At 39.4% G+C, this 20,937-nt stretch overlaps 1 protein-coding gene across 2 annotated transcripts; it reads right to left on the reverse strand.

The window, feature by feature from the left end:
• Nucleotides 1-142: 142 nt before the first annotated feature.
• On the reverse strand, nt 143-20,587 carry GTF3C3 (general transcription factor IIIC subunit 3). 2 transcript variants are annotated; one of them, XM_032693772.1, is made up of 19 exons: nt 20,410-20,585; nt 19,267-19,369; nt 16,727-16,914; nt 16,185-16,308; nt 15,491-15,682; nt 15,051-15,216; nt 13,986-14,133; nt 12,183-12,255; nt 11,006-11,092; nt 9,863-9,966; nt 9,089-9,260; nt 8,432-8,634; nt 7,736-7,837; nt 6,724-6,859; nt 5,876-6,113; nt 5,326-5,516; nt 4,537-4,661; nt 1,740-1,892; nt 143-870 (listed from the first exon to the last, which is right to left on the reverse strand). In XM_032693772.1, exons 1-19 carry the CDS (start codon nt 20,506-20,508, stop codon nt 748-750), a joined length of 2,727 nt encoding a protein of 908 aa, XP_032549663.1. In that variant the 5' UTR covers nt 20,509-20,585; the 3' UTR covers nt 143-747. The 2 variants fall into 2 exon arrangements, 1 of the variants encoding a protein (XP_032549663.1); XR_004358119.1 differs by lacking the exons at nt 143-870; nt 1,740-1,892; nt 4,537-4,661; nt 6,724-6,859 and having other exon boundaries at nt 5,332-5,516; nt 20,410-20,587.
• Nucleotides 20,588-20,937: the final 350 nt, after the last annotated feature.

The raw sequence follows: 20,937 nt of genomic DNA on the forward strand, positions 1-20,937 counted from the left end.
CATCTGGCTTCTATGCTACTGTTCAACTGTCAGAAAGAATAAAAACCCCAGATCATTTGCAATGTATGTGAAATAATAAGCTGTATGTTTTGCTATATGCTATTCAGTAAGATATATGTTTGCTGAGAATAAGTAAACATCATTAACATCAGAATTTTTATTAACAAGTTCAGAAGAAGAACAAAGGTCATGTTGATTTCAGTAAAACAAAAATCAATCCCTTTCAAATAGAACAACTGCTAGCAATATGAACTCCTAGAAAATTTTGAATAATTTAAAGATCTTGAAACACTGAGTTCTTCATCCTCTAGGGATTAGTATGAGCCCACTGCTCCTATATTATAGTAATTTAATGCTGCACATTAAAAAACCTTCATCACCAGTGAATGTGGCTTCTTCAAGAACCTCACTGGTAATTAGTTGTAATACTGCACACTGTACATTTTGCTCCCCAAAAAACCCAGCAACTGGGCCTCATTGTTTGATTCTATATACAAGACTGAATGCCAAATTAGAGAGAAGGAGAAGACACACATGAGCATGTCAGTGCTGTGCTCAGAACGGACAGTTCCCATCCACACATGATATACAGTTCACATGTCAGAAGCAGAAAAAGTCCACAAAGCCATACACAGCACGAGCCAGGGCTCTGACCATCTACAGGAAAAGCTGCACATAAAACCAGTTTCCCCAGCACTGCATAATTGTCAATACAAAAGGTATCAGTTCCACCTGCCACAAACCTCGTCACACAACCGCGTAGGTGTACAACATTTTCCGAGCCATTCTGGTATTGCCACTGCTCTGGTAAATAAGTGACAAGTTAAAGGCAGTGTCTCTTCTCAAGTCTGTCTGATCAGTTTCTATTCCCTGCAAAAATAATAATTAAAAAAAGTTATCCATATACAAAGATAGTATACTTGAAATATGAGCAGCAATTACAGTGGAATCAAATTACATATTTGTGGTTAATATAGGCTTTCAGCTGTGCCCTCCCTCTTTAACAAGTTTCCACATCATGTTGTAGACCACCAAAGAGTTATAAAATTGCACACTCAAAACATTAGCTGTAAGTTAGATAGCCAGCTCATAAACCAGGAAAGTATTATCTTATTTTCTCTTTGTATGCAAAGTGTTTGTTTCTCCAACCCGAATGTGAATACTGCCTGTACCTTTCACCTGGTCATAAGACTGCTGCTTTGAACTCCCAGGGCTGACTAACAGCCACAGGTCTTACTTTACCAACTCTGCCCGTTTTCTAAATACACTTGTAATGTTTCTACCTACCCATGCCACAGCTAGGCAAAAACTTTCTCTCAGACTAGACTTGTAAATGAATAAGGACATGTCAGGATCTAATACAGATCAATTAGAGCTAAACCATGGCTCAGATGCACTTAGACATTGTTAATACCGGTTCATCTTGCTCCACTGTGCTGTTCTATAGCATGACTGATTATACAGAACTTCCTGGTCAGCTGCTTCAGGTAAAGTTGTTTAGCAACCCTTTTTGCTGCTACTTTAGCTTATGAGAAAATCCTTCAAAATTCAATAACCTTTGAAGTTAAAACATGCTTAAATACATTACATGGTGACAATCAGATTTGGGCTTCCAATGGCAAGGAATCACAATACAAATTGAAGGAAACCCAACTACACAGACTTCATGTATCTATTTTAACTATTCTTGACATTTACCTGACTTTATTCTCTGTACACAGCTTAGAAAGTTACAGTACCTCTAAGGTGAGAGGAGGAAGTTCAAGTACTCTTTGGTAGTAGTGGATTGCCAGGTGCAGTAATCCCAGCTGGTGAAGGCCACGGCCAAGGTTGTAGAAAGACTCTTGACACGGACCGCGCAGGTCCAAGTAGCGGTGAAGGAAGGAGAATCCCTGTACGTATATTATGCACATTTGTGAATGTTCCTTTTAAGAAGATGGCAATAAAATATGCTGGGGAACGGGTGTTTAAATGTATCCATTTAAACTTTTGGTCTTTGCTTCCCCAGGAAACCATGTGCAAGTCAAAGGTAAAAGGCGAGTCACATTTGATGGGTGATACCACAAAACCTGTGCTCTGTCAGTCTCACTGGCACTGATAACAATGCGTAGATCCTTTTTAATAAACTTAACACACAGTTATTTAGTATAGTGACTTATGGAACTAGCTCACTAAATATCTAAGTATGTGTGTATGTGTTTATATAATATATACACAAGACTGGTTCATGACTGGAAGAGCTGATCATCTTAGAAAACACGCAGGAAAAGGACAGGCTACAGCAAGACTATTTTTCTTAGAAAAATAGAATCTTTGAAAGATAATCCTTCCCCTCTTTTTTTTAATGGAGAAAAAAACCTCCAAACCTTCCTTCACTCTATGCCTTGGATAGCATCCAGAAATGGCTTAATTCTACAACTTTTCAGAATTTCACAAAAGTCCACGAAAAGTATTATCGAAGTATTATTTCAGCAGTGTAAGCATATCCTTTTCCTGATCTTGTCCTCCATGCAAATGTTTACTCCAATACCGGTTACCAGGGAAATAAGTAGTATCTATAAAGTGACCAAAAATAAACATCACTGAATAAGGGCATGAAAAATCAATATATCCTAAGCAATAGGTGAGAGTTCATGTCCTCTCTCGAAGCCAGCAGACGTTTTACTGCCAACTCTCCAGCAGAATTTGAAAGGAAACTCAGACTCAGCAATTTCAGTGCTATGCTTTAGCATATTTAAAGTCAAAGCACTCTGCAAGTGTTTCTTATTTCTTTCTTATATTTTGCTTTTAGTTTAAAATTAAAATATATCCTCACATATTTAAGGTATATGAGTAGCAGAATCTCAGGAGTACATAATTTTGTTGCCAACCTTACTCTGAAAACCTGCTCCTCCTACACTGTGGTTCAGAGGAGCAGGACCCAACAGTTTCTCAGTGCCTATTCTGGTGCTCATGTCCCAGAAGATGTAAAACAGGGCAATGCATAAAAGGACAGTGACCAGGCAGCGGTGGAACAATTACTCCCATTTACACACTGACATGCTGTGAAGTGAGAGAAGCACTTTGTTTCTCATCTGTAGGATGTCACTGCCTACAGCTTCATGTGTAATGACAATCCTGACTCGAAGTTGGTAAGATGCCATAAAGATGAGTGGCATTAGACCAGAGCCACCTCTCAAACACAACAGAGAGGCAAACAGCATTATTTTAGATTAAAATGCAATGCTTCCTTTGACACTGAAGGAGCCCTGGGGGAAACTTCGAAGGGACAAGTAGATGAGGTGAATTCAGAACCTCACAACCTTTTCATCCTCTCCCATGCACTTTGTTTTGTTACCACTTTGGACTGTGATGATTCTGTTGTAAATAGAGGACCTTCTTTCTAGGGACTGTGTTGGTAATCAGAGAAGTTACCTCCTTCAACATATGGAATTAGTTCAGACACAAGCAGCTAATGATCATAATTTAGGTCACCAGTGGGTCACTGTGGTTGAATTATTAATTAACTACAATAGCAACAAGAAATGATGTAAAAATAACGAGTATAGTAAGCAAGAAATGAGAAGAGAGAGAGAGCAGGGAACTGTATTGCCTGTGGGTAACATAAATAGGACATCGTTCAAGTATATTATAAAATGAAAACAGAGCAGCCCATCTAAGAAAGGCAGGCTGATTACAGAAAAAAAGTGGATAAAAACATTAAAATTAGGCCAAAGTTTGTAAGTTTGAAATGTCTTAAGTTGGCCACTGTCATAACTGGTTAAGTATTAGAGTAACTGAGGACTTGTAGCTTTTGTCAAAATCAAACAGTTTTCAGGAATTTCAGAAGTCACAAGAGCTCAGGATCCTCATCATATATTGTGCTGACTCTGAGCTGAGCAGCCACAGGAATTAAAAGGTATTTCAAGTTAATGAAAATAGTTGGTGGAAAGTAGAGGAAATTACTTCCAAGATTCTGTTTGGGAATACTCAGTCTGTGGTTTGTAACTGGTTCTGGCAGATGAAAGAAAAACGTGTATAAGGAAGCTGAAAAATTGAGGGTAGCCTAAACTGAAGCTCACATGATCTTTACAAAGAGATCTATAAGAGGCACCTAAAAGGGGAAAGGAAAACGAAGATAGGGAAAAAAAACATTTTCTAAGTCTGCAAAATTTGCTTCAACAATGCAGTTTATGAGATGTGTCTAGAAAGAGTATGTGGCATAGATTCAACTCTACAGAACTTCTTCAGAGTAAGGCAGGGCAAGAAAAATTTTGAAGAAAATCCATATTACAGCCATCAAGAAATTAGCAGTATTTTCACAAACAGCTGGCAGCTGCTAACATAGATGTGAGTCTCCCATAAAGAGAGGAGATTCAGTGGGGTGCAACTATAGTTCAAAAGCACATTCATCTGTGTTCATGTTTTGCCACTTCTCTCTTTTGAAATGCCATATGAATTATGAAAAGTTATTTAAAAAGAGTATGTTCCAGCCATAATTGTCTGCAAGATACAAAGCAGGACACACTACATGTAAAAATAATCACACTAACTCACCTGTACTATAAGAGCATGTCTCTTCAGGACGTATTTCTGAGAGGCCATGTGGATGAAGGTCAAGCCAATACAAAGGCTGTACAGAGGTTCATCTGGGTTTGAACGAAAGGCTTGCACATACTGTCCTAAAAGCAAATAACTGAATCAAGATGTTTGCTGTGAAGAATATTCCTTAAGAATTTAAGGGCAAAAAAGAAAATCTTTGAATCTGAAGTGTGAACTAAGGAAAGAAATGGTTTAATATACCTACATCAAAATACACGGGAAAAAACATGAAAGAAAATTGTATATTTTCAGCACTCCTTGGATTCTGAAGAAAAATGCAGATTGTGATGTAGAAACAGAAGCAGAAATCAATCAGACACAGAAGACAAACATGGTCCTTGCTGGAATTTATATTCTGGAGGTCACACATCTTAAATGTGACATTTGGAGGGCTTGACTGAAAGCAGTAGGTTTACTTGAAAGGCCTGCTTAAAATGTGCAACCAGCTGTATTTGCTGCTTAAATCGGGCTGGTTCTATCCTTCTTATAATTATCATTAGCCTTCAATTATCTTTGCAAGTTAATTATATTTGCAATGTGTGCTAAACTTGAAACGTGCCAGACTAATTTTTATTAGCAAAACTCTTTAGCGATGCGCTGATTTGGGCACAAAATAATTAAAGCACCAGACTAACACTGTAAACCTGTAATTTTCCGATGAAAAAAAATAACTTGATAAATCTTTCTCCTGTTATAAACCTTTGCTTGTTATTTTTGTTGATATTAGAACATGAAAGATATTACCAAGAGCATGCTTGAAACTGCCAGATACGAAGGCATTGTGCCCGTTGAGGACACACAGCGCGTGGTTATCGGGATTTTTCAGCATCAAGCGGAGACAAAAGCGATGGTGACGGACATCCTGAGACTGCATAGTCACTTGATTGAAGATGTTCCACAGCTGAGGTTTATTGACATTTTCCATTACCATGATTCTACAGAACGAAAAGCATTCAGGAAATCGGTAAATGCTATATAGTAAATGTTGTCTCTGGAGTAAAACCTCAATAGTTTAGGGAAGATAACAAAGAGACCCTCGAAGAGCAGGTCAGTGACCAAGGCAAAGATGAAAGACAGAACCGATGGTTCTGCCCAAATCAACCAAACCACTGCATTGTGCACTCTTTGGAATCAGAGGCTATTGGAAAGCTCCTTTAGTTTCTATACCCTTATCTGTTTTAGCAAAGGCTGAAGAGCATCAGCCTGCCTCCCTCAGCAGTACTGTCAGCAGTATGACTACAGCCTCAGCACAGGCAACCACAAAAGAGACTGCTCTACCTTCTCAGTAGCTCACCTGATATAGTTGTAAGCTTTTCTGAAGTTCTTGTCCAGAATTGCAGCAGAAAGCCCAAAGTATTCCAGCTCCTTGCGCTTTTGTCTATCATCATAAAATGAGTAATATTCCAGTGAGGAATCCACCAGTAGCTCTGCCTCCTTGTACCGGGAGAGGTCACACAGGGAATATATAGCCTTCAGGAGGAGGTTCCACCAGTCATCTTTTGTCAGAACACTTGTGAGAACAGCAAAAATTGCTAAAAATATTGGAGCCAGAAAGTTGAGAAAAATTAGAACAAGAAAGATGAACTCTTACATCAAACTGATCTTTTCAAAGACATTGTAGCATTAACAGCCTATATAAAGTATTTACTTTTTCTCAGTTTAAGTGCAGTTTGTAAAACACCAGCAAAAAAAGCCAAAATGTGGGAACAAATAGCAAACAATGAACACAGTTCAAGCAGTAAACATACTACATGAATTCAATAAAGTTACTCTGCCTAATTTACCAAACAGTGCTTAAGAATGTGCCAGTCAAAAAAATCACACCACTTTTAAAATGTATTTCTAGTACGTTCTACATTTGTGTGTGATATTTGCATTGAGGAGAATGCTGGCCCATATGATCTCTAGAGGCCCTTCTCAACCTGAATTATTCTGTAATCTTACTATTTTTTTCTGAATGGGGATTGTTCCCTTAAGATATATTATCTTCATTTTTGCTGCCTTCTTTGCCCTAGAAATAAAGCAATGTTAACATTGGCTGCTCGGATTTAGCATGCAAAATAGTAACATTTGTATCACTTTTCAGAACTGTGCTGTTCACCTTGTCGCTTTGCTTTTAATAAACAATCTGTGAGTTGTTACCTTTCGCATCGCAATTTGCTGTCTCTTGGTCATCATTGTCAGAAATTTTATCCCTCGACACCTTAATAAGATAGAGGTGTCTCTCTCCAGATTTGGAACTAGATATCAAACACACCTGAGCTCTGCTCATTGCTACCTAGAAACAAATTTAAGGGCAGCATTTCAGATGACATTATAACATCCTGTGACAAAGGCAGCTTTATGACCAATCCATCTTGCTCATGCCAAAACAGTCTGCGACTTAGAAACACCACAATACAGCAAGAACATGAGAGAGAACATTCCCAAGAGTATTATTATCTCTGCACTGTCTCCTGCTCCAGTGCCAACTGGGCTATGCAAGAGAAAGATACAAACTCTTTAAATTATTTAAAAAGATTTCTCCTGGGATTGGAGCATCCCTGTATATACTGAAATCAAAACTATTTGCACAGAGGTATAACAAGAACACTGCCTTTCTGTCAGCTATTCAACCATACAGTGTCATACAACAGTTATGGCACTGACCAGATGGATAAAACGGAGGTCTAAATATTTCCCTCCTTCACTCCCTATTTAAAAATACACAAAACAACAATTAACACAAACCACCACTGTATTTACTGGCTAAACAAATTCTTATTTTGTCATTTGTCACAAGAAAAAAAAAAAAAGGGAAATTAAGAAGAACATTGTTTAAATAGAAGTGGTATCAACACTTCAAGAAAGCTCTATGCTGTCTGCCAAAAAGGTAAGAAACAGTGTTAGCATTCAGTGTGTTGCATGTACACTGAGAACAGGGAGTTGAAATCACTGTATCAATAATTATACACACAAACAATCCTCTGTTCTGAACATTACAGGGAGGAACACCAGTATTGCAGGATCCCTACAAGATTATTATATAACAAAATTATGAAACCCTTTGTGTATAAAAAACTACTAACTTTCCTCCTGAGTTCACTTGTTGCTTTTCTTGACCCAACTAACAGCTGTCTAATTTCTTACAGTGTAGCTGGAAAGACTGGCTTACCTTCAACAGCATTGACAGCATTGTGAGTAACGTGTCTATGTAACCATACATTTTGCCTTGGGAATACAGCAGTGTCGAACGATGGAGGAGGAGTTTTAATTCCTAGACAATATTAAACATTATTATTCAACCTCTTGCACAGAGAGTGAGTTTATAAAACAAACAATTTTGACTGAATACAGTATTAACAGTATTGTGAAAGCTTCCAGAAAGCTGTAAGAATCTGCTGCAGCAGGTAAGCTCTCCCTGAACTCCCTTGCAGTAGTTACTCTGAAATTCTCTCTTTCCAGAGAAATTTGGCATGACTCTTACCTATGGTGGAGGTGCTGCTGGTGAGGGGATACAGAACCTCTGCTTACAATCAACAGAGGCCAAACCATGCAACTCATATGGAGCAACTGCTGATCAACTTGATGCAAAGTGACTGGTGTCACAACAGGGTCTTGGTGGCCAAGAGCTTGTACATCACACAAAAGTAATCAAGTGGGACAGGACAAATATTGATAAAATGGTCAGGGAGAAAGAGCCATGAGGATGAGTCCCTGACACTGTAACGAATCCCTCACTGTGCTCTGAAGGCTCACCATGGTGAGATAAGTCTCAGTCCCTGGTCCTATGCAGTTGACATCTCTGACCACTACCACAGTTTGGCAGAGTAATACATCTTCAACTGAGAGCACAGAACACTTTACCCACCTGCTGAGCAGCATTAGCATCCTGAGCCAGTGTATCTGGATCATACATTGGTTCCAGAGCCTCCAGAGCTTTCTCAGGTCGGCCCAGCTGCTGCTGAAGTGTTGAAAGTGAGATTCTTGCATCCAGATGCAATGGAGCAAGATCAACAACTTTGGCATAACTCTCTGCAGCACGCTCCATGTGTCCCAAAGCCTTCAAGCACTCTAGAAATACCATAAACAACACAAAACACTTAAGTGGCAGAAAAAAGAAGACTTCAAAGTTTGCAAAACAGTTAACATACTTTTCAAATACCTTTTTAGTAAAACCACCCAAAACATGTATTGTTAAGTGAAAATATTCCGAAGTATGTACTGATGCGTGCACAGTTTTACTTAAAACATCATCAGATGACACAGGATGGAATGCAAAAGAGATGCTGCTTCACTTACATGAAGTATTTTTAGCTGAGGTAAATTTCAGTGTTTGTGAAGAACAAGAAAATGCTTCCTGACACAGTTGTCATAATAAACTTCAACTATAGTTCTGCAAATACTAATTATCATTCAACCAGTGAATCTAAAATTCCTGTGATCTTAGATAAAGGTCCCTGGAAATGCTCAGCATTGTATTATCATCTCTCAGTCCCACGTGCTCAGCAATCCTGCTTTTCCTCACCTGCATGCCGAAGCCAGACAACAGCCAAGTTGTATCGTTCTGAACAGACAAGAGAGCTCAAGAGAGGAAGTGCTGAGTTGTATTCCCCAACATCCAGAAATGCCTCTGCCACATCCAAATACAAGTCACCCATTTCTTCTGGATTTTGTTCCACCAGTGTGGTCAAAAGAGGCTTTAAAAAAAAACCAAAAAAACACAAAACACTAACAGCACAAATAACCAATGAGAACATTTCTTTAAGATATGGTTATTGGAAGCTTACATTTTTATGCTATGATTTTTATTCTATTTACATTCTGAACTACACCTCCTTTATTTAAATACTTTTTTAAAGTGAAAAACGAAAGATCTGCATTTTGGAACTCCTGAAAAAGCCACATTTTTCTATTCTAGACGTTTCACATATCCAGTGGGTTAAAGTGTTCATCAGTGAGGAGTGTTCTTTATGAAAGAAGAGTCTTCACATTTAGTACTGCTGTGAAACAAAGTGAAAAAGTGTTCAACAACTTTGCAATGTGGTCCTGGGCCATTCACAGCAAACAGACTGTGACTAACTGTGCTTTAGTAATACTTCCACTGGAGGCACAATTTCTAAGGACAAAGATAGTATTTCTGCTATTATGGGTCTGTCAGGTTTCTCTCTGGGAGTGGGAGAGAAGCAAAAAGAATCTCTGCAGCTCTCTCAACAACCTCTGTCATATGAGAACAGGAACAATTACTTGCTTTGGTAATTTCTTAGAACATTCCCCATCTTCTGAGTTGGTTTCTACTCACACTGAGTGGCTCCAGGATGTTCAAGTGAACCAAGCACACCATCAGCTTGACCGTGATGTCTATGGGAACACCCTCAGGTATGCAGCAGCTGACCTTCTCCACAGCTGTGACAAGACAAAGAATTTCCTTCTGAACCCGCAGGCTTTAACAAGTACTTCACAAGCTTCACATCCCCTCCAGGTCACATTCAGTTCCACTGAAGTAAATACTCTCATAAACTCTTGCAAATGTTTGTGTAGGCCTGGCCTCTCCCCTTCTTTTATATCTTTCCCCAAAGTCGGAACAACTTCTCCCTACTGTCTGTGATACCAATAATTCCATGTGAAGTATCAAGTGCTGTTGATTTCAAGAGCGGGATTCCATGGAACGTGTTTAGAGCCTTTGCCTACTTAAGATGTACTTGCTTAATAAAGCTTTCCTTTAGCAATTTACGCACCTGTACCCGCTTCTCCTTGTTTTTTGAAGGAAATACCCTGCATTAAGGTATTTGTTCTTACTAAGTTAAGTCCTGTGTCCCAGGGATCAGGCTGGACACATTGTTAAACACTGCTAACTAAAGCACTTCATACAACATGTAGAGGGAGCACAATCCAACGAGAATGCAAACACGAGGCAAGGTAGTTACCCATGACAATGCTGGCAAATTAAAGGTCACACACTAAAACTCCATGATCTTATGTCCTTCACATGCAGCCATGACACCTCCTCAACTAGCCTGTTTAAGTTCTCTTTCACCACAATGCTTACACCAAAGAGTGATTGCTATAATCTGAGAAAACTGTGATTTCCAACATAAGGTTTCCCTGTTACCTCCTACATCCACATCCCATTACTGCAAATCACAACAAGCAGATTAGTTCATCATTCTCTGAACATCGTAACACCCAGCACAAGAATAACTATTCACCTATTGGTAAATTCTTACAAAATGAAAAATTTTCTTCTCTAAGCAAGCAAGCCCTGGAATAATTTTGGCTTTGGTGGCTGACTAGGTTAGAATAAGGAAGACAGTACAAAAGAAACCTTTTCTGGGTGAAGCCCTATTTCTGTGCTGATAGAATTCTCCCAACAGACTGCAAGCTGGTTCCTGAGCATATGATCAGTTCACAGACTTGTACAAAATTAAAGAAATAAATTACTTACCTGGAGCACTGGATTCAGCATCTGGATGACTTTGGTCGTCAGACACTGCCTCCTGGCCTTCCTGAGTTTCTACCACTGCACCTGGATCTTTTTTAAAAGATCAGTAGATTAACCAGTAGCACCAGCTAAGCCAGAAGTTACTTGCTTGTGAATCCATAATCAATTGATAGTTTACTCTGAAAAGTGGACTGGGTTTTTTGATTTAGTTTGTTGTGGTTTTTTGTCTGTTTTGTTTTGTTTTGTTTTTTTCTTGGTTTGTTTTTGTGGATTTTTTTTAAGGACAGCAGAACAGGAAGCAATCAAAAAAGTTAAAGAAGTTCCAAAGCAACAGAAGGTGGAGAACCAAGCTCTTGGGTAGCTTAGAAGCTTTGTCTTAAGCAATTGTTACACACACCAGGGTAACTTGGAAACATTGTGATCTAATTCCAAGACTCGTAATAGTTCTGCTTCTTATGAATTATCTGTTAGAAGTCTCCATCAGGACAGTTGTTCATAAATCAAGTGTACATTTACCTGGTCCATCAAAGCCAAAAGCCATATGAAGGATTCTAAACCTCCATTGGGTTTGGACCTGACTGCTAAAACAACCAAAGAGTTTAATCATAAAAAGTGACAGCATGTCTGCTTATGGAGTTGGCATGCTGTGTTCATTCTACAGCCCACACATATTCACCATAAAGCAATGTCTTGCATAAAGCAGGTTTCTCAAAGACAACCTACTTTATTAAATTACAAGCTCATATCCCTAGTTTTCCATACACTGAAACATTTAAATGTTTAATAACAGAAGCAGAGTTTATGGAGAATATTAATCTCAGGTCAAAGGTTGATATTCTTGAGTATAGATGCCACTAAGCTTATCCTTTTTCTTTTTATAGAAGCTATTTAGATGGTAGTAATAATTGGTCTGATGTAAACACTCAGAGGAATGTTTAGAACTTTAAGAGGTTTCCAGTTGCCTGGAGAGCAGTCCTTGTCTTTAATGAGTTGCAGGGCTAACTAGACACCAGAGTAACTTCTTATGGAAAGCTGAGGTCATGCCATGTAATTCATTAAGAGCACTGACAAATTTCAATAGATGTCAACATGCATCAAAATATACCCATGAGTTGAAAAGGTATGGAAAGATGTCATACTAGGACAGCAGGGTAATACCAACCACTTGTTAGCTACTTACCTTTCTTCTCCTCAGTTGGACCTTTTTCTAGTACTTTTTTTTCGAGTACAATCCCTGCAAAATCTGTAATAACCTAGAACAGATAAAAAACTTGGATCATTTTAAAGATTTAAAGGACAAATGGAGTAACCAGCCTACATGGCAGCTGTTTTAGACATCACAAAAGTTATCAGAAGAAAAGTTGCATTCATTTCACATGGGGTTAGTTGACTAGAATTGAGGTTGATCTCGTTATGTCTTTGTTCACTGTTTTTGAACTACACGGATGATCCAATCAGCAGCTCTTTAGCAAATACAACAGTTACGTTCATCACAACTAGAAAAGTGTTTAACCTTTACAGATTTTTTTAATGCCTTTTGGAAGACTGAAAAAGAAAGCTAAGCTCCAGGTAAACAGCTAAGCTCTCCACAGATCTTTCCAAAGTGCTCCAAGGATTCCTCAGCTTAATACATTGCAAGGAAACCATGTGTTTTGTTTTAGTTAAAATAAATAATTACATAAAATTTACAGCTGCACACAGGTATTTTACAACAGCCTTGGTGATGCACATAAATAAAACTCAATAAAACTAGTATAATTCAACAGAACAACTAATTAGAAAAAATAGAAACCAAACACAGACAATTCAAGACATCCACTTGACAATGGGGTAAATGCAGAAGTGTAAAGGACCCGTCAGTCTAAGTCTCAGTGCAGTTTGGTATTTTGTTCATAAATTGAAAAATAAGTATTTAAGTCATTACTGTCACCACAAGAGTGACAGTTTATACAGCCTTCAGAGGAACATACCAGATGATTGTACTGAGATAGTTATTTTTAAAGGCTCAGTTTACCAGCTCAAATACAGGTCCAGCTATACTTGAACAAGAAGCACCATCACAGCAATAGACTCAAGAAAAACCTTCAAGAAGAAACAGGGAACAGTTCTCCAACTACAGTTCTACTGTACTAATAACTCTGGTAGCTAAATAGTATGTACATGAAATTGACTGATTGATTTTTAAAAAGGGAAGAAGTATAAAGAAGGGTCAGAGGAATTGTCTGCAGGCTCGTAGTGCTTTTCACTGACAAAGAGTAAGCTACATGAAATCTTAAGGAGGAAAAAAACACGAGGTAATTTAATATAAGAATTATAAGAACAAATAAGAATGTTCACTAGAAAAAAGTCACAACTAATAGAGTCTCCTCATTCTATCTTGGAATGCCAGATACTACAGTCTTTCCTCTCAAAGTCAGACCAAATCAAGCTGGAAATACGCCTCAAATGTGAGGATTAAAAACTGCTAGAACAAATTTGGAATAGATAAGCAATCTTCTCCAATTCCTGATGCCTTAGAGTCAGGATATATTGTCTTTCTGGAATGTATGTTTGGTGCTTAATGCATAAATTATCAGTCGTAACACAAGTATGCCAGATAAAGCACAACAATCTGCCTTTGAATCATCGAACCACCCTTTTAATCCTCCACTTAAGAGAATGACCTTCACTGGTATTACACACAAAACTAGCTTGAAGATCTTCTCTGGCTACTAAGATTATGGCCACTACAGAGAAGCAGAGGAAGGATCCCAAAATTTTAAACCTCGAGCAACATACAAATCTATCAACCTCCGACTTATTAAATCAAGCCATTAGCTGAAATGCTAATTACTCCAGAACTAATAGCAAGCAATCTGTATCCAATCAGCCCTATCATTATAGAAGCATGACCATATTTAAGCTTCTACAGGAACATAAACTGACTGTTCTGACTGGCAAGAGGTGCTGAACATGACACACGAATGCATTTAACTCTCCATACCGCCAAAGCTTTGTCGTACTGCTTGGAAGAAATGTACAGTTCAGCTGCAATGTTGACATCTTCCATGGAGACCAGGCTGTGGTGTTTAGCAAAGGCCTCTTCTACTATCTCAATAGCAGAGGTCACATCATTGGCTTCGTAATAACTCCTATAAAACACAGAGATGAGATACTAAGTATTTGAGTTAACTGGCAATGTGCACTTTGAACAGTAGCAAAAGGATTTTCATACCTCTTTAATTTTTGCCTATTAGGCAATATTTTCATTAGAAAGAATAAGTTAAATAAGACAGTGAGAAAGTGGCTGTTTTTCCTTTACTTAAAAGTGTTGACAATTTTTACATATTTCAGATAATTACCATTTTTTTCTCCTGTATATATTATGACATTACAGGACTTTTCATCACAATTTCTCCCACCTTGAGCCAGGCATCAATAATGTACCACATTAACCTGGTTTCAGAAAAAACCTTCAATAATATTGTTATAACACACACCCTTGCATTTTTTGGTGCATTTCACAACCACAAAGATCAAAAGACCTAAACTGTTTTGAAATAGGCCAATAACAGCTTTCTACAAGTTATGCATGAAGAAGCTGAGATACAAAGCAGAATATAACTTAGTAAAAATCACTGTAAGAGAGCTACACACTTTAACCACAAGCTTTCTCTGCCTTAGGCAAGCTTCTATGACTTGCTCAGCTCTCATTATTAGAAAAAGGGAGTAGACATATTTCTACTTGCTCCAGAAACAAATCACAAATGACATATAAACTATATTCTGTTGCAGATGGTTTGTATTTCAGACTGAACACTTTGCTTCATTCAAACTTGCTGGCAATAAGTTTCCAGGTCTCTAGTGTTTTTATACTAATTCAGATGTACTGCATTTGTATATAATTGTATACTATTGGCATTTATCTGGTAATCAGTATTTGCATTTTATTCTCTTCCTCTAAGAGAATGCAACACCTCTAAGCTTGAATCAGCTGCGGAGCTTATTAATAACAGCTTTTGAGAAACTCTGGACAACCAGATCACGGTATTTCTTAAATCCAACTCACTTTGCCATGTCTCTAGCCAACTGCATGAATCGTTCCCCGTCAGAGGGAGACAGGAGGTTCAGAATGCGCCGGTAGCCGTCCATGGCCATCTTGTGTTCCCCCAGCTGTTCGTACAGGCTGGATCTCTCCCACAGGTAACGCACATTGGTGGGGTCGTATTTCAGAGCTACAGGAAGAAGCAGCAGCATAACAGCAGCCTAGTTTAGGAAAAGGCAACGGTGGATTTCACATTCATTTCCCTGATGAATGTCATGCAGAGGGTTTTTGTAAAAAAAGGACATCCTGTATTACGGATTCACTAATCTTTTACCAAAGTCGGACAGAGGCACCAGAATCTTAGCACACTGAAGCAAACTAAATTAGAAAGCAGAAGAAAACAAAATGACTGCCATGAGCATCTAGCATTAATTTAAAAACTATTCAAATTGTTGCCACAATACCTTTTGTGTAGCAAAAAACAGCCTGTTTAATATTGTCCTGTTCCAGGGACATTTCTGCCAGTCTAACCCACTCCTCAGTATCACTAGGATTCAAGTGAGCTGCAATCAGTTCAAACTGTAGTGACTTCTCCATATCACCTTGGTCTTCATAGATCATGGCAAGAGTGGAAAATGGCTCATGAGCAAGAGGAGCTGTGAAAAGACAAAGAATAACTAAGATCTATTGCTTTAAAACCACCTTGGAAAAAAATAACTTGCCTTTCTGCAAACAACAGATATCAGAATTACATGAAACATCCACACTGGTCTGTTTAAATTCAGGAAACACTTGCAGACAAGTTTCTGATTCTTTCCTATAAATTATTAAATAGCCTGACTGAATCTAACAACCATTAACAGAATTATTCTACACTAAGTCATGCTGATGTTTATCCCTTGCATCTACAAAGACAATAAAAGCAAAGTGTAAAGCTAATCAAAGGCCCAGGCCTCTGCAGAACTGGGGTGCTAGTTTCTTTTCATAAGCAAAACAACAAAGGAAATGTACCACATATTCTCAGCTCCATACTGCTTATACACTGACTTCCCTTATACTGATTATTTTCATCTTCAGAGAAGCCCCACTGAATTCCCTCATGCCCACGGAGATTCCAGCCCACCCTTAAAGCCCAGCAGTATTCCCGGTGTGACACACCTTGCCGAATGATTTCCATGCACATCAGAATGGCCTCCTCGCGCTCTCCCCGAGCAAACCTGATGTTGGCCTCTCCCATCAGACCCCTCAAGGCACGAGGAAGTTTGCTGCGAGGTCTTTTCTCCTAAATGGGAAAGGGATATTACTTCTGCCAAAGTTTAAGCTGTGCTCAAATCCAGGAGACTTCAGTCACACTTGTGCTTAACAAAACCTAATAACAAGTTATTTAAGTACTAGTGATATTAAGTGACTGAGCAAAAGATTTTCAAATTCTCATAGCTGACAGAGTAACTTTGATACCTAATATAAACACTGGAATCCTGACACTGGAAAAACTGGTTTCATGATTTTTGAAAGTTTTCAAACAGTAATTTTTTTTAAAAACAAAGACAGCATAACAAAAACTAGCATAAGCAGAGGTATCCCATGTGGGACTACTTCCAGACAAATTTCTTAGCAAGTAGCTAAAATCACACAAAACTGCCATTTATGTAGCACGGTCAGGAGATACAGGGAAGTTACATGAAAGTTTAAATACTTGCTTTCATCATTTTCTTGGTCTCTCGATTAAGTACCATCTCCAAAACAAAAACATCTCCAGCTGTTGGCTGCTCAGTAGTTTGTTCCTCTTCTTCTTCTTCATCTTCCTCTTCCTCCTCCTCTTCATTTTCCCCAATCATGGATGCAAAGACCCGATGAACAGATTTACTGACACCATCCGATGTTTCTCCTGGTTGAGAAAGAAGCAAAAAAGGTTTATGATATAATCAAGAGTACAAGCTGCTTATCAGGACAAGTGCAGAGAAAACAACAGCCCACTTGAAGCAGCTATTCTGTAAGAATGCTGCCTGCAGAATTGCAGGAAAACTATTAAGAGCCTCTGTGGTTTTAAAACTCTGCATTATTCATTACCAATGCTCAGTACACCCCAGCCTCTAACATATTTTGGATATTTGAAATGAAAGCACAGAGGAACACAAAGAATGAAGCAACAGTTTATTCAACATTTTTCTCAATCCATCCAAGAGAAGCATATTAATTTTCAAGCATCAAGTTGGCTGGTTGGAATAAATCTTTTCAGCTGAAGAGGCTATAAATGAACAGATAATTCTACTACACAAAAATGTAGCGAACAATTTTTAGAAGTGATTTAAAACAAGATCTTGTGACTATTCCATCCATGACAAGAAGTACCTTTTAACATGTGTTAATGCAAAATCCAGATTATTCACATTTTTCTAGAAAAATAACAGAATTCTTAAAATAAGTAACAAAATTATTCAATATAACCCAAATAAATATGCTTAAAGCATACAATATTTAAAATTTTCACATTTTTTATTTACAATTTCTCATTACTAAGATAGCCCAGGGTTATAACTGACCACGGATCTACACGCAAAACATCCAAATATGCAGGGTTCAAAAGTTTCAACTGGGGGACTGGGCACCTAAAGATTTGATGAAAGAATAATCACAGTATCAAGCTGAGACTGAAAAACAGATCTATCATGTATTGCCTATACAGAGGAGGGAACTGGGGACTACACCTAAGTTTATGGTTGGTTTTTTTCTTTTTTTTTTTTTTTCTGACTTGGATATGTTCAGTTATTTTTATTCTGACTTGGATATCAAGCATCTAAAAATCAAGATTTTTCTCCCTCCTCCCTCCATCTGAAAAAAAGCCTGAATTATTAATTTAATTTCCCTTTTATTTCAGTATCCTTGGCTGCAGGAATCATCTGAAGATTGCAGCAGATTACATCTGAAGATCTGTGTATCAAAAGTGACCTTAACAGTGACCTTATCTAACATTTTTTTATCTAACATTTTTTATTCTTCTGAATATCTGAGGTCTGATTCTAATACCAACTCCTTAAATAGTGATAACTATTATCAATGTTTCTTTGATTCTATCTGCTCTTGACACTTCTGCGTTCTCTGTAGTAAGAGTAGAAGTAACACTATCACATAAACCTATGAGGATATATTTTTCTTGGATAAAGATGATGTGCATTAAAAAAACATGGGAATACAGAGGTGGAATACAGAGCAGAACAGCTTGGAAATATTTCAGAGACATGAGCAAAAGGAAGGGGTCAATAAGGAACCACAGATATCTGGCTCCAACCACACTTCAGTGTTCGTTTTATGTGCTTCTAGGATGAGGTCTGGCCATACTTTCAAAACTGAGGTACCACTGACACACATTTTAGGTGGGACAATTTAAGGTCTATTTTCTAAATTTAAGAAAAGAAAAAAATCCAACAAAACAAACTTAAACAGAACGATGAGAATTTGCAGTGAAAACAGCGAGAGGAAGCTAAGAACCAACACAAAGGGATCCAAACTGCACTCTGCTGTCTCACAGCCTTGGCAATCCCATGAGACTATGCCCCAACCAGAGCACAGCTTCTGAAGAGAAGGTGTCTGAAACAGATTGCAGCACTCTGGATCCCAAGCTCAAATCCAGAACCTGAGGCATGGGATGGACAAGCACTGATGCAAACTGCAGTGAGAAGTGCTGCACCTACCACTTCCTGCAAGTCCTTTCACTGTGTAAGAACCCTAGAAAGTTAAGCTTATTCTGCTAAAGACACTCAGAAGATATTTCACTACACCACACAAAGAAAGCCAGCAAGGGAATCTGTAGCTAGGAATAGCCAGCAGAAAATAAGAAGATAAATAATCATTGGCACTCCAAAGCATAACTGAGCAAAAGAAAAGAACCCCAAAGAAAGAGAAATAAATAAACTCCTCCTTACAGCTATTTTATTTCACTCTGATTGACAATGGAAGAAGGCAACACTCACACAGAATACTCTGGGAAAAGTCAAATCTCAGCAGAAGACTAGCAAAGATATGAACACAAAAAAAAAAGTCAACACAAACCAGAAAAGACTTCCTGAGATCAGCTAAAAAGTTCAATTTATTTGTAACTTTGGAGAGAGTAAATAATTGAGACCATATGGTTAAGAAGCCAGAAGGGGAAAAGTGGAGCCAGGTTTTATAAAAAGTCAGTTACTGAAGAGCAAATGCTTTCAACGACTTTTTAAATAAGAATTATTATGTTAACATATACCATCAGCTTCATCTTGACTTTGGGATTTCGCAGACGCTTTTTTGGATGAAGATGGAGCCTCCACATCATCGTCATTTTCCTCAGCAGATGCATTTCCACCATCCTACACACAACAACAACATTAGTTATCAGCTTTACCATACGACCTATTCTTATTTCCCCTAATATTTACAATTGTCATTTAGACCATGGGTTTCCATGCACTGCTAGTGAAACAGGTGGAATAAGTGCTGTATTTTTAAGCGAACAAAATCCAGCACTACTTGCTTTCAAGACATTTATAGTCTTATCAATGTTAGCTGAACCAGATAGTGATTGATCACATTACTTTTGACTGAAGGGATTAGTCCACCGCTTATTTGGCATTCAATTGAGGTAAGATGACATGGCTGATTGTATTTAAAAAAAAAAAGTTAGAAATGTGTGACAAATCCTTCCAAAAGCCAAAACAAACACAAAATGAAATATATCAAAATTGCACCTGTTAACCCAGTAAGAATGTTACCCTAGGATAACACCAGTCATTCCCTAGGATAACACAGGTGAGTTTTGCTGAATTTGCTCTTGAAATACAGAAATTCAGTTGCATTTCGACATAAAGATGGAGAAGTTAAAGTAAACTGTAACAGTCCCATTAATCATACAGATTTTCTCTTAATACCACCGTCTGCTTACTTTTAGACACAAAGCTGTGCCTCCCTGCTTTTACTGCTGCCAAGAAGCTAAACAATAACCACGAGGAGCCAAACTGCATCTCTGCCTTAGACTTCCCACAGAAGATGGTGGGGGAGCCGTAGCAGTGTACACTGATCATTTTATATCCCAACCTGCTTCTGCTCAGCGCTCCGACCCGCAGCACCGATTAACCGCGGGGCCGGACGGTGCTGCCCAAGCTCTGCCAGGGCCGGCGCCTCGACCCACCCCGGCAGGACCCGCAGCGCTGCGCTACCAGCACCTCAGCAATTAGTGCCTGGTACTTTGTGCACAGGAGTTCACAGCTCCGTAGCCACTATCCCCGCCTGAGCTCGGCAGCAGTTCGCGCCAGCCCCCCATACACACACAGAGCAGCGGTCCGTGCCCTGCCAGGTGCTGCCATGGACGGCGCGGCCCGGGCCGTGGGGCGGCCAGGCGGGGCAGACTAACCTTCTCGCGGCTCTTGCGCTCCTCCCGGCGCTGCTCGAACTCCTCGAAGGAGATCTTCCCCTCCAGGTACTCGATCAGCTCCGGGCTGAAGCCCGACATGGCCCCGTCTCGACCCGCTCCCGGGGAACGCTGCGCAGGCGGCACCGCGTCCCGCCCGCTATGGCGCCCGCTGCAGCCCGCGCCCTCACACTGGAGTTCCGGCCGGCGCCAGTGCCGGGGGAGGCTGAAGGGGCTCCCGATCCCGAGGGGATCCCGATCCTGGGGGGCTCCGGGAGCCGGGGGGGCTCCGGTTCGGGAGGCTCCGGGCGGTGCCACTGCTGCGGTCGCTGCCTCGGAGGGGCCGGGCCCTGAGGTCAGGGAGGTGAGGGCAAGTCCTCTGTCACCGACCTCAGTGCAGGTGTCAGGTTATTTCCGCAGAAATGGGGGACCATTTTACAGGAGAAGGGGTTTTGTAACTCCATCTACAGATACGGTGATGGTGCAGGTGACTTATTGCCTGGGGCAGGGTCAGAAACGGATGTGCGGGGC

This window comes from Chiroxiphia lanceolata, chromosome 7 (assembly GCF_009829145.1).
Source record: "Chiroxiphia lanceolata isolate bChiLan1 chromosome 7, bChiLan1.pri, whole genome shotgun sequence".
NCBI lineage: Eukaryota > Metazoa > Chordata > Aves > Passeriformes > Pipridae > Chiroxiphia > Chiroxiphia lanceolata.